This window comes from Dama dama, chromosome X (genome assembly GCF_033118175.1).
Source record: "Dama dama isolate Ldn47 chromosome X, ASM3311817v1, whole genome shotgun sequence".
Taxonomy (NCBI): domain Eukaryota; kingdom Metazoa; phylum Chordata; class Mammalia; order Artiodactyla; family Cervidae; genus Dama; species Dama dama.
In genome coordinates this window covers 39,960,064-39,977,812 of record NC_083714.1, presented here as the reverse complement: position 1 = coordinate 39,977,812, position 17,749 = coordinate 39,960,064, and the positions used below count along the sequence as shown (strand labels likewise).

General features: G+C 40.3%; 1 protein-coding gene across 1 annotated transcript in view; it reads right to left on the bottom strand.

Annotated features, from left to right (window-relative positions):
- Positions 1 to 17,749, bottom strand: part of ADGRG4 (adhesion G protein-coupled receptor G4) — a 111,078-nt gene that overhangs the window by 8,913 nt on the left and 84,416 nt on the right. Inside the window, 8 exon segments of the mRNA XM_061137545.1 lie at positions 1,002 to 1,080; positions 3,445 to 3,450; positions 7,350 to 7,612; positions 8,540 to 8,661; positions 10,998 to 11,036; positions 11,038 to 11,102; positions 13,244 to 13,289; positions 14,794 to 14,913. Coding sequence (XP_060993528.1) covers positions 1,002 to 1,080; positions 3,445 to 3,450; positions 7,350 to 7,612; positions 8,540 to 8,661; positions 10,998 to 11,036; positions 11,038 to 11,102; positions 13,244 to 13,289; positions 14,794 to 14,913 — 740 coding nt within the window.

The window sequence follows — 17,749 nt, the reverse complement described above, 5'->3', positions numbered from 1 at the left end:
GGGCTGGTGCACTGGGATGATCCAGAGGGATGGGATGGGGAAGGAGGTGGGAGGGGGCTTCAGGATGGGGAACACATGTACACCCATGGCTGATTCATGTCAATGTGTGGCAAAAACTACTACAATATTGTAAAGTAATTAGCCTCCAATTAATAAAAATAAATGGAAAAAATAAAAAAAATAAAGTGAGGTTGTACAGCCTGAAGGACTGCATGGTAACTATCTACAGGCCTGTGAAAGAAGGTTCTGGAAAGGTAGAGCGATTTGAATGGCTATTCTCTGGTACCTGTGGATGAGAGAACCAAAGAGCTGGGCTTGTATATCAATTAGAGAAAAGAAAAAGTACATCAACAGGACAATAAGGCCAAGCCAATTTACAAAGGAAAGTGGTGGAGTCTTCTTCAGGAGACCTTTGTGGCTGAAATACAGAAAAGGTTTCTAACCCACTTCAGTATTTCTTTATAGTGGCTCCTCCAACTCCTAAGTTCTGTGAGTTTTCTAATCATGAAAGCTGCCGATGTCTATTATGTAGATTTCTTTTACTGTGTCCTTGCATTGTATCTACATCATTATTATATTCCCATTTCATAAATTTGAGAGCTCTTTACCAGCAAAAAAATTTTAAAAATAGATTAATTAATTAATAATTGCTGTGAAATGCATATTACTTACCACAGAACAGGCCACATGCTGAGCACTTTATATACATGGCATCATTTTAATCTGCACCCAGCACTGAGCATAAACATTATGCCCATTTTCCAGAGGAGGAAATGGAAAGAAGAGGTAAAGTAAGTTGACCAAGGTCGTATGGAGTCCAGACGCCTTAGACATCTAACCATTATATCAGTGCACCCATTACTTTGTTACAGTAAAAAGGCTGAGACTAATTTCCTCCCTGAAGCCAGTGTTTCAAGACCAAGGCCCAGGCCAGGAACATCTCACCATACCCTGATGGTCGAGACCACCACCACTGGAGAAGCAGAGATGCTGGTACTTACAATGGAGTTGTTGAGCTCAGAGTCCCATACAGATCCTTTTTCACACTGAGTATGATTGCCACCATGATGGCTGGGATTCCTAGAGTGGGGAAGCAAGCCAAAGGCATCCCATTAGGAAGCAGGGGAGAGTTCCTGATCAATGATTGTGAGTCCTGCTACACTAAGACACTGTTTAAATGAGCCACAGATGTGTGGGCATCAAAATACCATTGTTTGCAAAATGTTTGTGAATTCTTTCAAGTTAAACATTTCTAGGAGTTCTCCAATCTGCTAAACTAAACAGCATGCCAATGGCTCCAATACAACACCCACTGGTTATTAAAAATAGCACAAGTGCCAAAAATCAACTTGGCAATGAAAGTATCTCGTTCATGGGAATGCAAGTTTGCATCAAGCATTTCTGCTCAGATGATCAGCTGCCAATTTGTCTCCCTTACAATACTGCCCATTAGTTCCTGGTATCTTTTTGTCTAGGTCACCTTGAAGGAAGGGCATAGGCAATCAGCTTCAGCCTTTGGTGCTTTTCTGACAAGGGAGCTGCTTGCACACTCGTTACTAGTTTGACATTTTGACTAGATCGACCAGTTAACGACCAGTCAATTTAGCCTGAGTATAATAAAGCAATCAGTTCAGTCAAAGTGGTCAAACGTGATGTGAGTATAGACATAGGGCTTAAAAAATCCAATTACATGTACATTTGCAAAACTTAAATGATTTCTCTCTTTCTCACAATGTATTTCTCCTAAACTAGGAGCATTATACTGGCACACATTTTAGGGGTCTTGTAAGAATACTTTCCAAAACTGTTTCAAAGCCCAGAGTGTCAAGCATCTTGAGAAATCCTCCACTTCCACTGTCCTGTCCTGTGATGAACAGGACAGCCCCTTCTGGTCTGTATGTGGCCCACCTAGCACAGGGCCCAGCATTATGTCGTTTGGAAAAATCCCACCCTGAAAAAATCCCACCCTGAAGGGAGGGATGGAGGGAGGCCTCTCATTTAAGAAAGTTGTGGGACAGTCTCCAGTCTGTGATTATACTTTGCTAATTGAGACCAAAAAAAGGTATCTACTGGTTATTATAGGGCTTCCCCTGTGGCCCAGTTGGTAAAGAATCCGCCTGCAATGCGGGAGACCTGGGTTCGATCCCTGGGTTGGGAAGATCCCCTGGAGAAGGGAAAGGCTACCTACTCCAGTATTCTGGCCTGGAGAACTCCATGGACTGCATAGTCCATGAGGTCGCAAAGAGTTGGACACGACTGAACAACTTTCACTTCACTTCACTGCTTATTAAAAAATGTGGACAACTAAATCTATTGCCTTGGACAAGGATTTAAATAAAGGAATAAAACCTTTGAAACAGGCTGCTTAGGCATTAGGAAGACAGAAGTTCAAACATAAACAGAGGCTAATATTTGTTTTCCTTACGGTTGACTGCATTTGTCTAATATTTAAATGCTCCCTGTAGCGGGCCAGCTCTGCAGTGGTTCCCTGGCCAACCCTATAGGGATCCAGAGGCCAAACAAAGACCTGAACCATGGCTGATCTGAATTTCGGTGGAATGCCTTGTGACCCCCGACGAATTCGAGAAGACAGGGCAGTCCTGTGAGGAGGCACTCTGAGGCCGTCTACTACTTGCCGCCTCACACCCTCTGAAAAGCTGTCATGATGCAGTTTCTCATCACCTCCCCCGGTGGGGGTTTTGCACCCTGCCTCCTCAGAACAGAGTTGCACAATAAAAGTACCAAGCCTTAGCCTTGCCTATCTCCCCCTGCATCCCAGCAAGTGTTTGTGGGATGTGCAGATCAAACAGATGAGAAGCCAGCCCTAGGGAATACCAACATGGAAGGAACAGGCAAAGGAAGAAGGGTCAGGAGAGAAAGCTGAGAATGAGTGATGCCCGGGGATTGAGTGCTATTTCCAGCCCTTGCACGTTTAGCTACATGTGTGTTATCCACCTTCTGGATTATTCATGAAACCTCTTCCACAACATTTTTCAGACTCAAGGTGAGGGTTGCCAGGCATAAAGGGGAGTATTGACTATTTTTGTCTTTGTACACCTGATGGTTCCAACGTATACTAGAACCATGTTTTAGATTGTGCTTTGTTTAAAATTAGCCTGTCTCCATTCACCATATTAACATGGGTAATAGCACTGTGTATCCAAAGAAAGCACATACTACATTAATGAACTCCCTAAAAGGATGAGTAGCTAATTGGGAAGCTATTGTCTTCACAAAGGCAGTGGAAGGTAAAATCTATCTTTCCAGGTATCCTATGCATCCCACTTCATACACAGCTCCTATTTTGTTGTTGTTCAGTCGCTCAGTCATGTCCGACTCTTTGCGACCCCATGGACTGCAGCACTCCAGGCTTCCCTGTCCTTCATCATCTCCTGGAGCTTGCTCAAACTCATGTCCACTGAGTCAGTGATGTCATTCAACCACCCCATCCTCCGTCGTCCCCTTCTCCTCCTGCCCTCAATCTTTCCCAGCATCAGGGTCTTTTTCAGGGAGTCAGTTCTTCACATCAGGTGGCCAAAGTATTGGAGTTTCAGCTTCAGCATCAGTCCTTCCAATAAATATTCAGGACTGATTTCCTTTAGGATGGATTGGTTGGATTCCCTTGCAGTCCATGGGACTCTCAAGAGTCCTCTCTAACACCACAGTTCAAAAGCATCAATTCTTCAGTGTTCAGCTTTCTTTATGACCCAACTCTCACATCCATACATGACTACTGGAAAAACCACAGCTTTGAATCTACGGACCTTTGTCGGCAAAGTAATGACTCTGCTTTTCAATATGCTGTTGTGGTTGGTCATAACTTTTCTTCCAAGGAGCAAGCAACTTTTAATTTCATGGCTGCAATCACCATCTGCAGTGATTTTGGAGCCCAAGAAAATAAAGTCTGTCACTGTTCCCATTGTTTCCCCAGCTATTTGCCATGAAGTGATGGGACCAGATACCATGATCTTAATTTTCTGAATGTTGAGTTTTAAGCCAGCTTTTCACTCTCCTCTTTCACTCTCATCAAGAGGTTCTTTAATCCTGTGTGCTTTCTGCCATAAGGGTGGTGTCATGTGCATATCTGAGGTTATGGCTATTTTCCCCAGCAATCTTTTATTTTGAAATCATCAAGCCACTGTAGTTTATTTATTGTACTGCTTTTTAACAGTCTATCCCACTATATTCAGTCATGCTTCTGCTACAGAAGCATACAATTTGCAAATCTATGGAAGCATATAAGAGGCAATAAGTAAGCAAAGAAAATCTTACTTGCTTAAAAAGAATGGAGTCTCTAGATTAAAGAGATCAGCAATGAAGAGGTAAATAAATAGAAAATCATAACATTAGGTATATTCTTGCTGAATTACTGAAGTCCAAATGTTACCAAAAAAGCAAAGAACCTCATAAATTCCCAGCAGAACATATAAATCAGGACAAAAAGTTAAAAAAAATTAACCACCTAGGAAAATAATAATATTCATGTTAATAGATACAGTCCTCCCATAAACTTTGTAAAATAGAAATAAGCAAAAATAACTCTATTATAATATGACAAATATTATTTACTATAATCAACAAAAAGTATCACTTTAAATAACAAAACTTAAAAATCACTTCAATTACTATCAGGAAGCTTATAGTGATAACTATCAAAGCTATTATTTAACACTGGAGTTTTGAGCAATAAGAAAAGAAAACTATTACACAACATTTTTATACTAACATGATTTTAAGCCTAGGTAATCTAAGATATTCCCATCAACTACTAGAATTAATTAAAAAATTTATGAAATTAACATACATAAGACAGAGGTACCAAAAATAAACAGGTCTGTCTTGTAGAAAAAAGAATCTAGAAATTAAAATATATACATCTGTTTTCCTCCTTTTCCAACACAGTGTTGAAAAACTCTAATGTATTAAATCTACTTACTAAACAATTCAATGCTACAATTGGTATCTTTGGAACTAATTATGTCTCTTTACAAAAATCTAAGATATTAGATATTGAATAAAAGATATTAATCTGTAAAGCAATTATCCTTCAATTAAAAAATAAATTTTTTAAAAAAGATAATAAAACACCATAGATCTCTGGATGCCAATATAAGCTCTGCATTTCTAAGGAAGTATAATTTCTACCGGCAGTCTTGATTCCAACTTGTGCTTCACTCAGCTCAGCATTTTGCATGATGTACTCTGCATATAAGTTAAATAAGCAGGGTGACAATATACAGCCTTGATGTATTCCTTTCTCAATTTGGAACCAGTCCGTTGTTCCATGTACAGTTCTAACTGTTGCTTCTTGACCTGTATACAGATTTCTCAGGAGGTGAGTAAGGTGGTCTGGTATTCCCATCTCTTGAAGAATTTTCCAGTTTGTTGTGATCCATGCAGTCAAAGGCTTTGGCATAGTCAACGAAGCAGAAGTAGATGTTTTTTTTCTGGAACTCTCTTGCTTTTTCTATGATCCAACAGATGTTGGCATTTGATCTCTGGTTCCTCTGCCTTTTCTAAATCTAGCTTGAACATCTGGAAGTTCTCGGTTCAACATATTGTTGAAGCCTGGCTTGGAGAATTTTGAGCATTATTTTGCTAGCATGTGAGGTGAGTGCAATTGTGCGGTAGTTTGAGCATTCTTTGGCATTGCCTTTCTTTGGGAATGGAATGAAAACTGACCTTTTCCAGTCCTGTGGCCGCACCTGAGTTTTCCAGATTTGCTGGCATATTTAGTGCAGTACTTTCACAGCATCATCTTTTAGGATTTGAAATAGCTCAACTGGAATTCCATCACCTCCACTAGCTTTGTTCATAGTGATGCTTCCTAAGGCCCACTTGACTTTGCATTCCAGGATGTCTGGCTCTGGGTGAGTGATCACACCATCGTGGTGATCTGAGTCATTAAGATCTTTTCTGTATAGTTCTTCTGTGTATTCTTTCCACCTCTTCTTAATATCTTCTGCTTCTGTTAGGTCCATACTGTAACTGTCCTTTATTGTGCTTATCTTTGCATGAAATGTACCCTTGGTATCTCTAATTTTCTTGAAGAGAGATCTAGTCTTTCCCATTCTATTGTTTTCCTCTATTTCTTTGCATTGGTCACTTAGGAAAGCTTTCTTATCTCTCCTTGCTATTCTTTGGAACTCTGCATTCAGAGGAGTATATCTTCCCTTTTCTCTTTTGCCTTTCTCGTCTCTTCTTTTCTCAGCTATTTGTGGGCCTCCTCAGATAGTCGTTTTGCTTTTTTGCACTAACCATTTTGCCCTTTTGCCTTTTTCCACCTCCTATGGATCCAACACATTTTCTGAATGATAAGTCTGGTTTGAATAGGCAAGGGGTGGGGAAGAGCTGAGCTGTTCATGTCAGAATTATAGGAAAGCAACCAATGAGAACTATTTATGCTAAGTTCCTTCCTGGCTTCTTCTATAGGGTGGCAGAATGGTGACAGTTATAAGACATGGTGTGAAATGGAGTAGGTCTGAACCAGCACCTTCTCAGATCTTTCAGGTCTTTCCCCTGGCCTTAAACAGTCTGACTACATCCTAGAGGTCAAAGTCCAAACTGTGGAGATAGACTCCCTGGTTCAAACCCCAATTCTGCCACTTACTAGCTGTGCAAATTCTGGCAAATCACATAATCTCTTTGTGCCTCAGCATCCTCATCTGTTAAGTGGGAATAATGATGAAACCTTTCCCATAGGGATATTGTGAAGATTAAATGTTGTTGCTGTTGTTTAGTTGCTCAGTCATGTCCGAATCTTTGCAACCCCTTGGACTGCAGCCCACCAGGCTCCACTGTCCATGGGATTCTCCAGGCAAGAATACTGGAGTGGGTTGCCATTTCCTTCTCCAGGGGATCTTCCCCAACCAGGGGTCAAACCCACATCTCCTGCATTGGCAGGTGGATTCTTTGCCACTGAGCCACCAAGGAAGCCCGGAAGATTCAAGCTTAGATTAAATGAGATGCTTTGAACCAGGTTGGGCACATGGAACACTACCTCAGTGTTGGCTATTGTATCCATGTGTATTTGTTGGGATTGTAACTTGAGAAAGAGAAGGATAAAAGCTGACAGGTTCACTACTATAGATCTAGCATTTAGCACAGTGCAGCAGCAGGTGCTGTGTAAATATATGTGAACTAGTGTCTTGCCATAGAGGTCAAAAGCTTGATTTACAGAGCAATACAGACAGAAAAAGAAATGCCCACCCAAAAACCAGTGAGGCAATGCTTAATTCCTTACCTATGATAATAGCAGAAGTTTGGTCTTAAATACTTGTATAATAGAATTACACAGACACAGGCTTGAAACAGACATCAAGGACAATGGCAGACATACTTATCCTAACCAACCAGACAAAATTTAAGGATATAATTAGGAATGTACTTGTTGAAGACTTTGACTAGAGTGAAATACATGCGGACTGCCTCCAGGCCCATCCAAGTCAAAGACACGAGCAGGAAGTAATGAAGTGCCGCAGCAGCTGTGATACAATGGCCCGCTTTCTGAAATGATGATGACCAGGAATTGACTAGAAATATGGGGTTTAGCATCAGTAGTGCTGTGTACAAGTTGTTCAGGATTTTGGAAGGATGATCTTTTCGAAGTTTGCTAAAGGAGAAGGCGCAATGTGAGGCAGGGTCTCTGCTTTTGTTCAAGCATGGCCATGCTTTCTATGTATAATAATTAAAAGAATAAAAGAACTGCCTATTAAAATTTAATTATTCATATTACCTTATATGTACTAAATTTTTGAGTCCCCCACCATCTTTCCAGGTAGAATCAAAATATTTCAAATAAGGTGACCTTTAGTAATAAGAATGATAATAGCTTCTCTCAGCTAAGCAGTCCCTTTTTTTGAAGAAAAGGAAGGAAAGATTTTCTTGGATACTACAATTCCACCATCACTCCTTCAAGTGACTCAAGACTAAATCTACACATGACCAAGTAGCAGGATGACTATAGGAACCATTTCACATAGTTACTTGGGTATTTCAAAGATCCAGACACTTGACTTCATGGAATTTTTCAAGAATTTTCAATTTTCACTTGAAAAGAATTTTCCAGTCTTTTGCCTATTTTTAATGTATTGTCTTTCTTTTGCTTTTTGCTTTGTAGTTTTTAATATATTCTGCATACAAGTCCTTTGTCAGATATATGTATAGTGAATATCTTCTCTTAATCTGTGGCTTGCATTTTCACTATTTTCATGGTATCTTTTGATGAAAAAAAACTCTTAATTTTAATGAAGTTCAATTGATTAACTTTTTCTTTAATACTTAATGTTTTTGTACCCTGTTGGAGAAATCTTTTCCTATTTCAAACCTATAGTTGTTTTGAAAATTCAATTACAATCTTTTTTTCAGAGGAGACTTGATTTTTTTTAACCTGGCCACTTCATAATCTAAAGGATCTGACATCTGCCTATTGTGATGAATAAGAACATTTTTGTTAAATTAACACAAAATTAACAAGGTTACAATGCCAAGAGCATCCATCAAACCAAATTAAACTTAGAGTAAAACTCTACCAACTTACTGAAAAGCTAAGTATGTCACTATTGCAGCTCCCAGGAAAATGGAGGAGATTCCATATCTGATGTGTGTTATAATCACTAATATCCATTCATTCACTGCATCCACTGCAGATCTGGATAAACCCTAGGGAATGCAATGTGTTGTATTTTATACATTTGGCTAGGCAAGTTTATGGTAAAAAGTTTTCAGTGCTCACTAAAGTAGGCTCCCAGGACCTACAGCATCTCTGTTAAAGCTCTTATAAAACCTGAGTATGTAGATGGATATACAGTAAGACTGTATATTGTTCGTTGATTATGCCTAGTGCAACTTACTGTGTATGGGGCATGGAGAGTCATCAACAGCACTGGAAGAACATTTAGTCCTTGGTTTTATTGTCATTAACATGTTCCACACTTCAAATATAACCAAACTAATAGATGTGAATTTGAGATACAAAGTGAATTATTATCTGAACTGAGCGTTCCAAAACATTGCACGGAACATCAAAAAAATGTTCCTTTCCCTTAGACCTTCAATAATTTTCATAAAATTAAGAGACAAAGTGGACCTTAGAGATCACATAAACCAGTAATTTCTTAACCTGAGGACTATAAAAGACTTGAAATGGTATGCAAATTACTCAAATATATTTGTGCATCATTCTGGGAAGACGGTCCATACTTTTCATCAGATGGCAGTGGCTTCGTGACTCCTGAAAGTTGAACAAATGCTGGTCCACGCTGGTAGTTCTTAACTGGCCACAGTTTTACCCCTCCCCTGGCACAGGTGGCAAAGTCTGAAGACATTTTTGGTCGTCACTCCTGAAGAAGGTGCTACCGGCATCTAGTGGGCAGAGAACAGGCATGCTGCTAAACACCCTTGAATGCACAAAACAGCACCCACAACAAAGAAATATTTGACCCAAAATAGCAAGAGTGCTAAGGTTACGACATCCTCATCTACCCCAATCTTTCACATTCCAGGAGACAAATTTAAGATCCAAACAAGTGAAATAACCTGACCAAGATCACATAGATAGCTAGTAACAGAGCTAGACTGTGAACCATGGTCTTTTGACTCATGCTGTAATGTTCTAACCAATTTGCAGGAGGGTAAACAAAATTCTTACAGTTCAATAAGTATCAATGGGTTACCTATTATTTGTTGAGTAGACATGGTTTAAAGAAAAGAAAGAAAAAGAAAACTATAAAACAGATTCTCAGCCCTCAGGGAGTTTACCATTAGTAGAAGAAACAACTCATACACAACACATTCATATACCAGTATATAATATATACAGTACAGTAACTTAGGAGGACTAAGAAATAAGAACTAAGAAAGTATTCAAGGGTGGGTAAAGAAGAAGGAAATGCATTTGAGAGCCATTTTGAAGGAAAACTCAAGTCCTGATGTTAGGGAGGACCATAGGAAATGAAGGAGAGAAGGATTAACAGTTACTCCAAGGCTCCAAGCCTGGATATGCAAGTTGATCAGAAAACTCATGTTTGGTTAACTATCACAAGTTGATCAGAAAACTCATGTTTGGTTAACTATCACAAGTATTAAAAATAAAAATTTCTTTCTTACACTGCAATGTGGCAATAACTATTAAAATTTAATATTCTAAGTGGAAGCAGTTCTACTTCCATCAATTTATTCTATAGAAATACACCAGTATTAGAAGACAAATAAATAAAAATGTGTACTATAGCATTGTTCATAATGGAGAAAAACAGTAACAACTCAAATGCTTACTGTAGCAGATTGGTTAAATTCCACTGTGTTAAATTCACACAGTGGAATACCATAAAAATATTTTTAAAAATTTAAGTAGATAGACATATATTTGCTTGAAAGGTGTCCAATATATATTGTTAAGTGAAAAGCAAGTGGTAAAAACAGTATGTATAATTTGATCCCATTTTTTAAAAAACCAAAAGATATATTAATATACATATACAGGAAAAGAATTTGAAAGAACATACATAAAGGTGTTAAAGATGGTGATTTCTCTGGAGGGGGATTATAGAGACCTTTTCTGTAAACTTTGAATTTTGAGAAATCGGCATTAATTTTACAAGGAAAAAAAATAAACATTCATTTCAATTTGCTCCACTTTGAATGAACAAGGTGGGGGGCTTTTTTCCACTTGCATGCCACTTTTCCATAACTTAGTTCATACATATATTCTTAGTCTGTAATCCAATAAAAGTTGTCAAAACTCTATTAAGGAGTGATTATGAGGCAACCAGGCTTCCCTGGTGGCTCTGACGGTAAGGAATCTGCCTGCAATGCAGGAGACCTGGGTTTGACCCCTGGTTCGGGAAGATCCCCTGGAGAAGAGAATGGCTATCCACTGTGGTATTGTTGCCTGAAGAATTCCATGGACAGAGGAGAGTGGTGGGCTACAGTCCATAGGGTCTCAAAGAATTGGACATGACTGAGCAACTAACACTTCACACATTGAGACAACTCACCATTAAGACTCCGAAATGGGTAAGATGATCACACTGACAAGACTGTGTAATTTACGTTTGTTTCCTTTACATTACAGCCTGATGAATTCCATCTACCTTGCCCATCTGCAAGTGACAGAAGGGAATTTCAAAGCAATTTTGCTTTTCTCAGAAATGTTTGACTTTTCATTATATGTACCTTTCCAACGTGTGCTATAATTAGTATTGTTTGTTAAGACAGCAGGATAGCAGTATAATTGAACACTGAAATTAAATTAATCCTAATAGGCAGAACTGACTTGTGGAGGACTTCATAAATGGCATAACTTCTTTGGTTCTCACTTTTCCTGTTCTTCTACAGATTAGGACAGACTTTAATGATGAACAACAGTCCTGACACCATGCTGGGGTGACAGAGTAAGGACTGTTTTTTTCAAGTAGCACAAACAGGAAACAGATCTAGAGCTTTTTGAAGGGTCTGAGCTATGGAATATAGGCTGACACGTGGGGTTCCTCAATGGGGCTGGAATAAACATTTAAAACAACCAGCTCAACCTAGAATTCAAATGGTCTCAAGTGTTTTGCATTCAAGTCAGGTTATGGTCTAGAACTCCTTAGGGCCAATTAAAGCCTCTGGTCTACTTGACACCTGCCTAGTTTCTCACTCCTGAGCACATTCAGGGTTCTAGAACTAACCCACATACCTTGAGAACTTGTAGATCTTGGGTACTAGATGACATTTAGAGTTAAACCTCTAGAGTAGTACTAGACCAGAGGGGTTCTCCTAGGACAGGCAGCTAAGTGTGGTTTAAAATTTGTCCATCCGGGATAATACTAAGAGATTCCAGAAGTTCTAGATCCATGGACAGAGGGTGGGGGCAAAAGATGAGCTGGAAAGAGCCCATTAATGGATATTAATGAATACACAGATCAACTTATTGGGGCTTTGGGGGACAAAGCTTATCATTTTACAGAAATCTTACCCTGAATGACTTGAAGGGGACCAGAAAAGGACAGTGCTCTCTTTGTTGTAAGAAAGCAGTAGTATTCCCTTCCCTCACCCCAGGATTCCAAGGATACTAAAAAAGGAAACATCCCAGACAGAGCTTCTACACGTGGAAGGACTGCTCCCAGAGACACTCCTGGCATTCCAGGAGCAATTGCTTCTGTGTGGGAATTTTCTGAGATTGGGCTACATCCCTACAGATTCCAATGGCAATGGTCAAGCTTAAGAGGAACCCATTCAGCAGTCCCTTTCCATCACCCTTTCTCTCTCTTTTTAAAAATTTTTATCAGAGTATAGTTGATTCACAATGTATTAGTTTCAGATGTGCAGCAAAGTGAATCAGACATACATATACATATATCCACTCTTTTTAGATTCTTTTCCCATATAGGCCATTACAGAGTATTGAGAAGAGTTCCCTGCGCTAGACAGGAGGTCCTTATCAGTTAACTATTTTATATGTAGTAGTGTGTATATGCCAATCCCAAACTCCCAATATATCCACCTCACCCCCTGCTAACCATAAGTTTGTTTTCTACATCTGGGACTCTATTTCTGTTTTGTAAGGTAAGTTCATTTATAGCCTTTTTTTAGATTTCACATATGAGTGATGTCATGTGATATTCCTTTCTCTGTCTGACTTACTTCGCACCTTTAGAGCTTCTCTAAGTCCATCTATGTTGCTGCAAATGGCATTATTTCCACTACTTCTCTTATGGCCCCCAAAGGCTCATACTCAATCAAGTAGGAAGGGTCCATAGAGACCAACCAGAATGTCTTATCCCCTCCATGAAAAGATAAAAAGATGGAAGCACCTAGAGAGTAAACGGACCACTCAAGGTCACACAGTCAATGTAGAAGAGAAGAGGGAAAAACAGAGGAGATAGTAGACTTGGAAGATCTCATGGGAAAGCTCAGATAAAGAGCCAGATCTTCATTCTTCAGCTTTCTTCAAACAGCTCAAGGCTGCTCTGTACTGCTGTTTTCCAACTTTCTTTCTTGCAGTTTGCTGAGTTATGTGCTTTCTTTCTAATCTCCTAAATAAGTCTTTTTTCAAAAAGAAAGTTTTAAAAATGAAACTCCCATGCCCTAATTAGATAGGAAGCACATTCATATCTTGGTCATTTAGAGTTCCCTGTAGGGTCTGTTAAGACAGTAGCTTCAGTACAGCTTGCTCCCACGTAACTCCCAAATAGCAACATGGTCAAGGACAAAGTCTCATTGAGAGCAAAAGCCAAAGTTTGCTATGAAAATTACTTACTGTTATTCCCGAAGTCCCAAAAGGCACAGCGAACTTGACCATAATTCTAGAAAAAAGAAAAATCAGAGGCAAATAGCTTTCCTTGTGACTGTCACCAAATAATGACAACTACACACAAGTCTTTTCTTCTTGATGTTTTGTCGAAGAGTAGACACATACACACACCATTTGTAAGCTGGTTTTAAAATAAACTCCAAGTATCTTGGAGTTTACAAGTGAGTAACAAAACAATATGTTACTGCTGCATAATGATCTGGTATGTATCCTTTAATATCTTTGGTAAAGTGAGAATTTGCCATGTCTTCCTGGTACAAGGCCCAGGAGGAGGATTGGAGTAGCTCTGATGTGCGGTAGGTGCTTCTTGTGAAATTCTGGAATTTGGGGCTCATAGCTGAGATCGAGCCTTATGGATACAATATTCAGATGCCTCAGGCTTCCTTGGTGACTCAGGGGTAAAGAATATGCCTGCCAGTGTGACATGGGTTTGATCCCTGATCCAGGAAGATTCCACATGCTGTGGAGCAACTAAGCCAATGAGCCACAACTACTGAGCCTATGCTCTAGAGTCCAAGAGCCAAAACTACTATGCCCACGTAGACCCTGTGCTCCACAACAGAAGCCACGGCAATGAGAAGCCCAAGAACTGCAACTCCATAGTGGCCCCCGCTCACCACAACTAAAGAAAAGCCCACACAGCAACAAAGACCCAGCAGAGCCAAAAATAAAATAAATAAATTTAAAAATAAAAAAAGATTGATCCGCCTCCTCATCAGGTCTAGTGAGCATTCCTGAAGCCTCACCAGCTCCTGCAATCTCCAGGGAGCTGGAGGGCAATTAGAAATTGGTTATGGGGGATGCCTAGAGAGCTGTGGCCCCAGCCAGAATTAAGAGATCTTACCTGTTAAATATATTTCATTTGGTATCTTTTTTAAAGAATTGCTACTCCCACTCTTCCTTTTTTCTTCTAGAATTAAGACCTGTGAAAAATATGCTCTACCATATGGTCTTTTAGATTGGCAATGAAGGAAGCTATTAAGACTCCACACTGGACATAGATTAACATCAAAGAATGGAGTAGTAGTTTATTCTTATATCACGGCTAAATTTGAGCATTTAGTAATATATACCTTATGTTATGCCATATGACTATGGTTTTAATTCTTTGGTGATAATTAATACATATTTTAATGCTCTTCATGGAAATTCAAAGGATAAAAATGTTTCACTATGTTGAATTAACTTGTTTGTCTTTCTCAAAAATAAATGGAATTAAATATCATTTAGAGTGATGGGAAAACCAAAAGATCCTCTTGCCCCCAGTCACTCCCCTGCTGATCTGCCACAGTGCTGGAAGCCTGTTGCTACTTATCCCTTTGGACTAAGGCATTATTTCTAAAGTCCCCAATTACAATACACCTCTGCTACCTGGAAGGAAACAATCTTCGTTAAATCTTGGAATCACATCTGCTAAGTAGCCAATTATTTTTAACAGGAGAATCGGGGAGGGGTTCTGAGGCCTTTTTATTTTGAGATGAAAATGGATATGTTACCTGGTTTCCTTGAACATGCTGCAGAGTAATAACCACTGGGTCTGCCAAGTTTTGAATGGATATATCAGAAATGCTGGTACTCACGACATACGTGGTTAATGCTTTTGTGATGTTTTTGGTCTGCGGATGAAACATACAAGGAAGAGGAGTTCAGGTCCTACCTTTCTAATTTCTGGCATGTTAATCATCAGTCTAGAATTCTGAAGTACTGCACAGCATTAGGTACAGACATGTGGAAAATAAAATAAAAAACTAAGATGGAAGTTTCAGAGATAATTTAGCTCGTCTCCTATCTTCACATCAGGTCTAAATTATACCCAGCTGGACCAATTTCCAGCCATATACCCAAATATCTATCCAATGAGCATTGGTTTTGTACCTGCAACAAAGTTCAGCTATTGTCTACTAGTGAATTCCAGACTCTGACATGACGCTGCTGCTGCTGCTGCTAAGTCGCTTCAGTCATGTCCAACTCTGTGCAACCCCACAGACGGCAGTTCACCAGGCTCCCCCGTCCCTGGGATTCTCCAGGCAAGAACACTGGAGTGGGTTGACATGACGCAGTTCATCCCAATTCTAACCCTCACCCATCCTAACTTTCTTTGAGAGAGCCTCTCCTTATAAGGAACATCAGCTCATCATGGGTTAGTTACAACCTCTTCCTGTTGCATCCTCATTGGCAATGGAAGCTGGTTGATCATCATCCAGCTTGGAACAGTGTCCTCCCAGGACACCGTGGCCTCTTGAGCATAGGCACTGTGTGTCCTGGTGTCCCCCGCATGGCCTAGTACACAACAGGGGTTTTATCTTGTACTTACGGTGAGCCAGTTACTTTGTTAAGGGCGTTTCACGTGCACTATCTTCAGTTCTCACTGGAACAATGTAGGCATTTTTCAGGTATACTGGGGCTTGGGAAGGCTCAAAAGCTTGGACAAAGTCACACAGTTGGTGAATGACAGAGCAGGGATGCATCATAAATGTTGGTCTAAAGGAAATGTAGCTATTGAGATGCAGAGCTTGCTAATGCAGAGCCATTGAGATGCTGGGCCCATGAGCCACAGGCCAAGGCTCTAGGCGGCCAGGCAGCTGGGAAGGAGCTGCTTCTGGGGCTCACCTGAAGAGACGGGAGGTGGGGCGGGTACAGGATAGGATAGAGAGGAAGCAAAGCCTCTGAGGACTTGCCAAGAAAGCCTAGAAATGGGGCGCCCTGATGATGTCCCATGAAGAACCTGCTGGGCCACTTTTAGAAGATGCCAAGCCCTCAAATTTCCTCAAATTTTCCAAAATCACGGCAGATGGTGACTGCAGCCATGAAATTAAAATACGCTTGCTCCTTGGAAGAAAAAGCTATGACAAACCTCAACAGGGTATAAAGGTCCATATAGTCAAAGCTATGGTTTTTCCAGTAGTCATGTATGGATGTGAGAGTTGGACCATAAAGAAGGCTGAGCGCCGAAGAATTGATGCTTTTGAACTGTGGTGCTGGAGAAGACTCTTGAGAGTCCGTTGGACTGCAAGGAGATCAAACCAGTCAATCCTAAAGGAAATCAACTCTGACTATTCATTGGAAGGACTGATGCTGAAACTAAAGCTTCAATACTTTGGCCACCTGATGTGAAGACCTGACTCTTTAGAAAACACCCTGGTGCTGGGAAAGATTAAGGGCAGGAGGAGAAGGGGACGACAGAGGATGAGATAGTTGGATGGCATCACTGACTTAATGGACATGAGTTTGAGCAAGCTCTGGGAGATGGTGAAGGACAGGGAAGCCTGGTGTGCTGCAAACCATGGGATTGCAAAGAGTTGGACACGACTGAGCAACTGAACAACAACAAATTTCTGAGCCCTTCAGCCACTGAGAAATGAGGAATTATGAACACAGCCTGGGGCTCCCTGAGGAAGCTATTCACTTTCTGTTCCTGACCAGCTCTGTCAACCAAAGCCAGCGTGGTGGTTCAGTGCTTCCCTTCCCAGAGGAATCCCCCGGAGCCGTTCTTATGTAGAGGAGGGTTTGCAGCAAGATCCAGAGGAAAAGGTCCTGGCCGATGGTTAAAAAAACAAGTCCTAGAGGATCCTGCTGTGATTTATGTCGGAGAGTGTTTTGCCTATGTTCTCCTCTAGGAGTTTTATAGTATCTGGTCTTACATTTAGATCTTTAATCCATTTTTAGTTTATTTTTGTGTATGGTGTTAGAAAGTGTTTTAGTTTCATTCTTTTACAAGTGGTTGACCAGTTTTCCCAGCACCACTTGTTAAAGAGGTTGTCTTTCTTAAAAAACTGGAAATAGAACTGCCATATGACCCAGCAATCCCACTTCTGGGCATACACACCAAGGAAACCAGATCTGAAAGAGACACGTGCACCCCAATGTTCATCACAGCACTGTTTATAATTGCCAGGACATGGAAGCAACCTAGATGCCCATCAGCAGACGAATGGATAAGGAAGCTGTGGTACATATACACCATGGAATATTACTCAGCCATTAAAAAGAATTCATTTGAATCAGTCCTAATGAGATGGATGAAACTGGAGCCCATTATACAGAGTGAAGTAAGCCAGAAAGATAAAGACCAATACAGTATACCAACACATATATATGGAATTTAGAAAGATGATAATGATAACCCTATATGCAAAACAGAAAAAGAGACACAGATGTACAGAACAGACTTTTGGACTCTGTGGGAGAAGGCGAGGGTGGGATGTTTTGAGAGAACAGCATCAAACCTTGTGTATTATCAAGGGTGAAATAGATCACCAGCCCAGGTTGGATGCGTGAGACAAGTGCTCGGGGCTGGTGCTCTGGGAAGACCCAGAGGGATGGGGTGGGGAGGGAGGTGGGAGGGGGGATCGGGATGGGGAATACATGTAAATCCATGGCTGATTCATGTCAATGTATGGCAAAAACCACCACAATATTGTAAAGTAATTAGCCTCCAACTAATAAAAATAA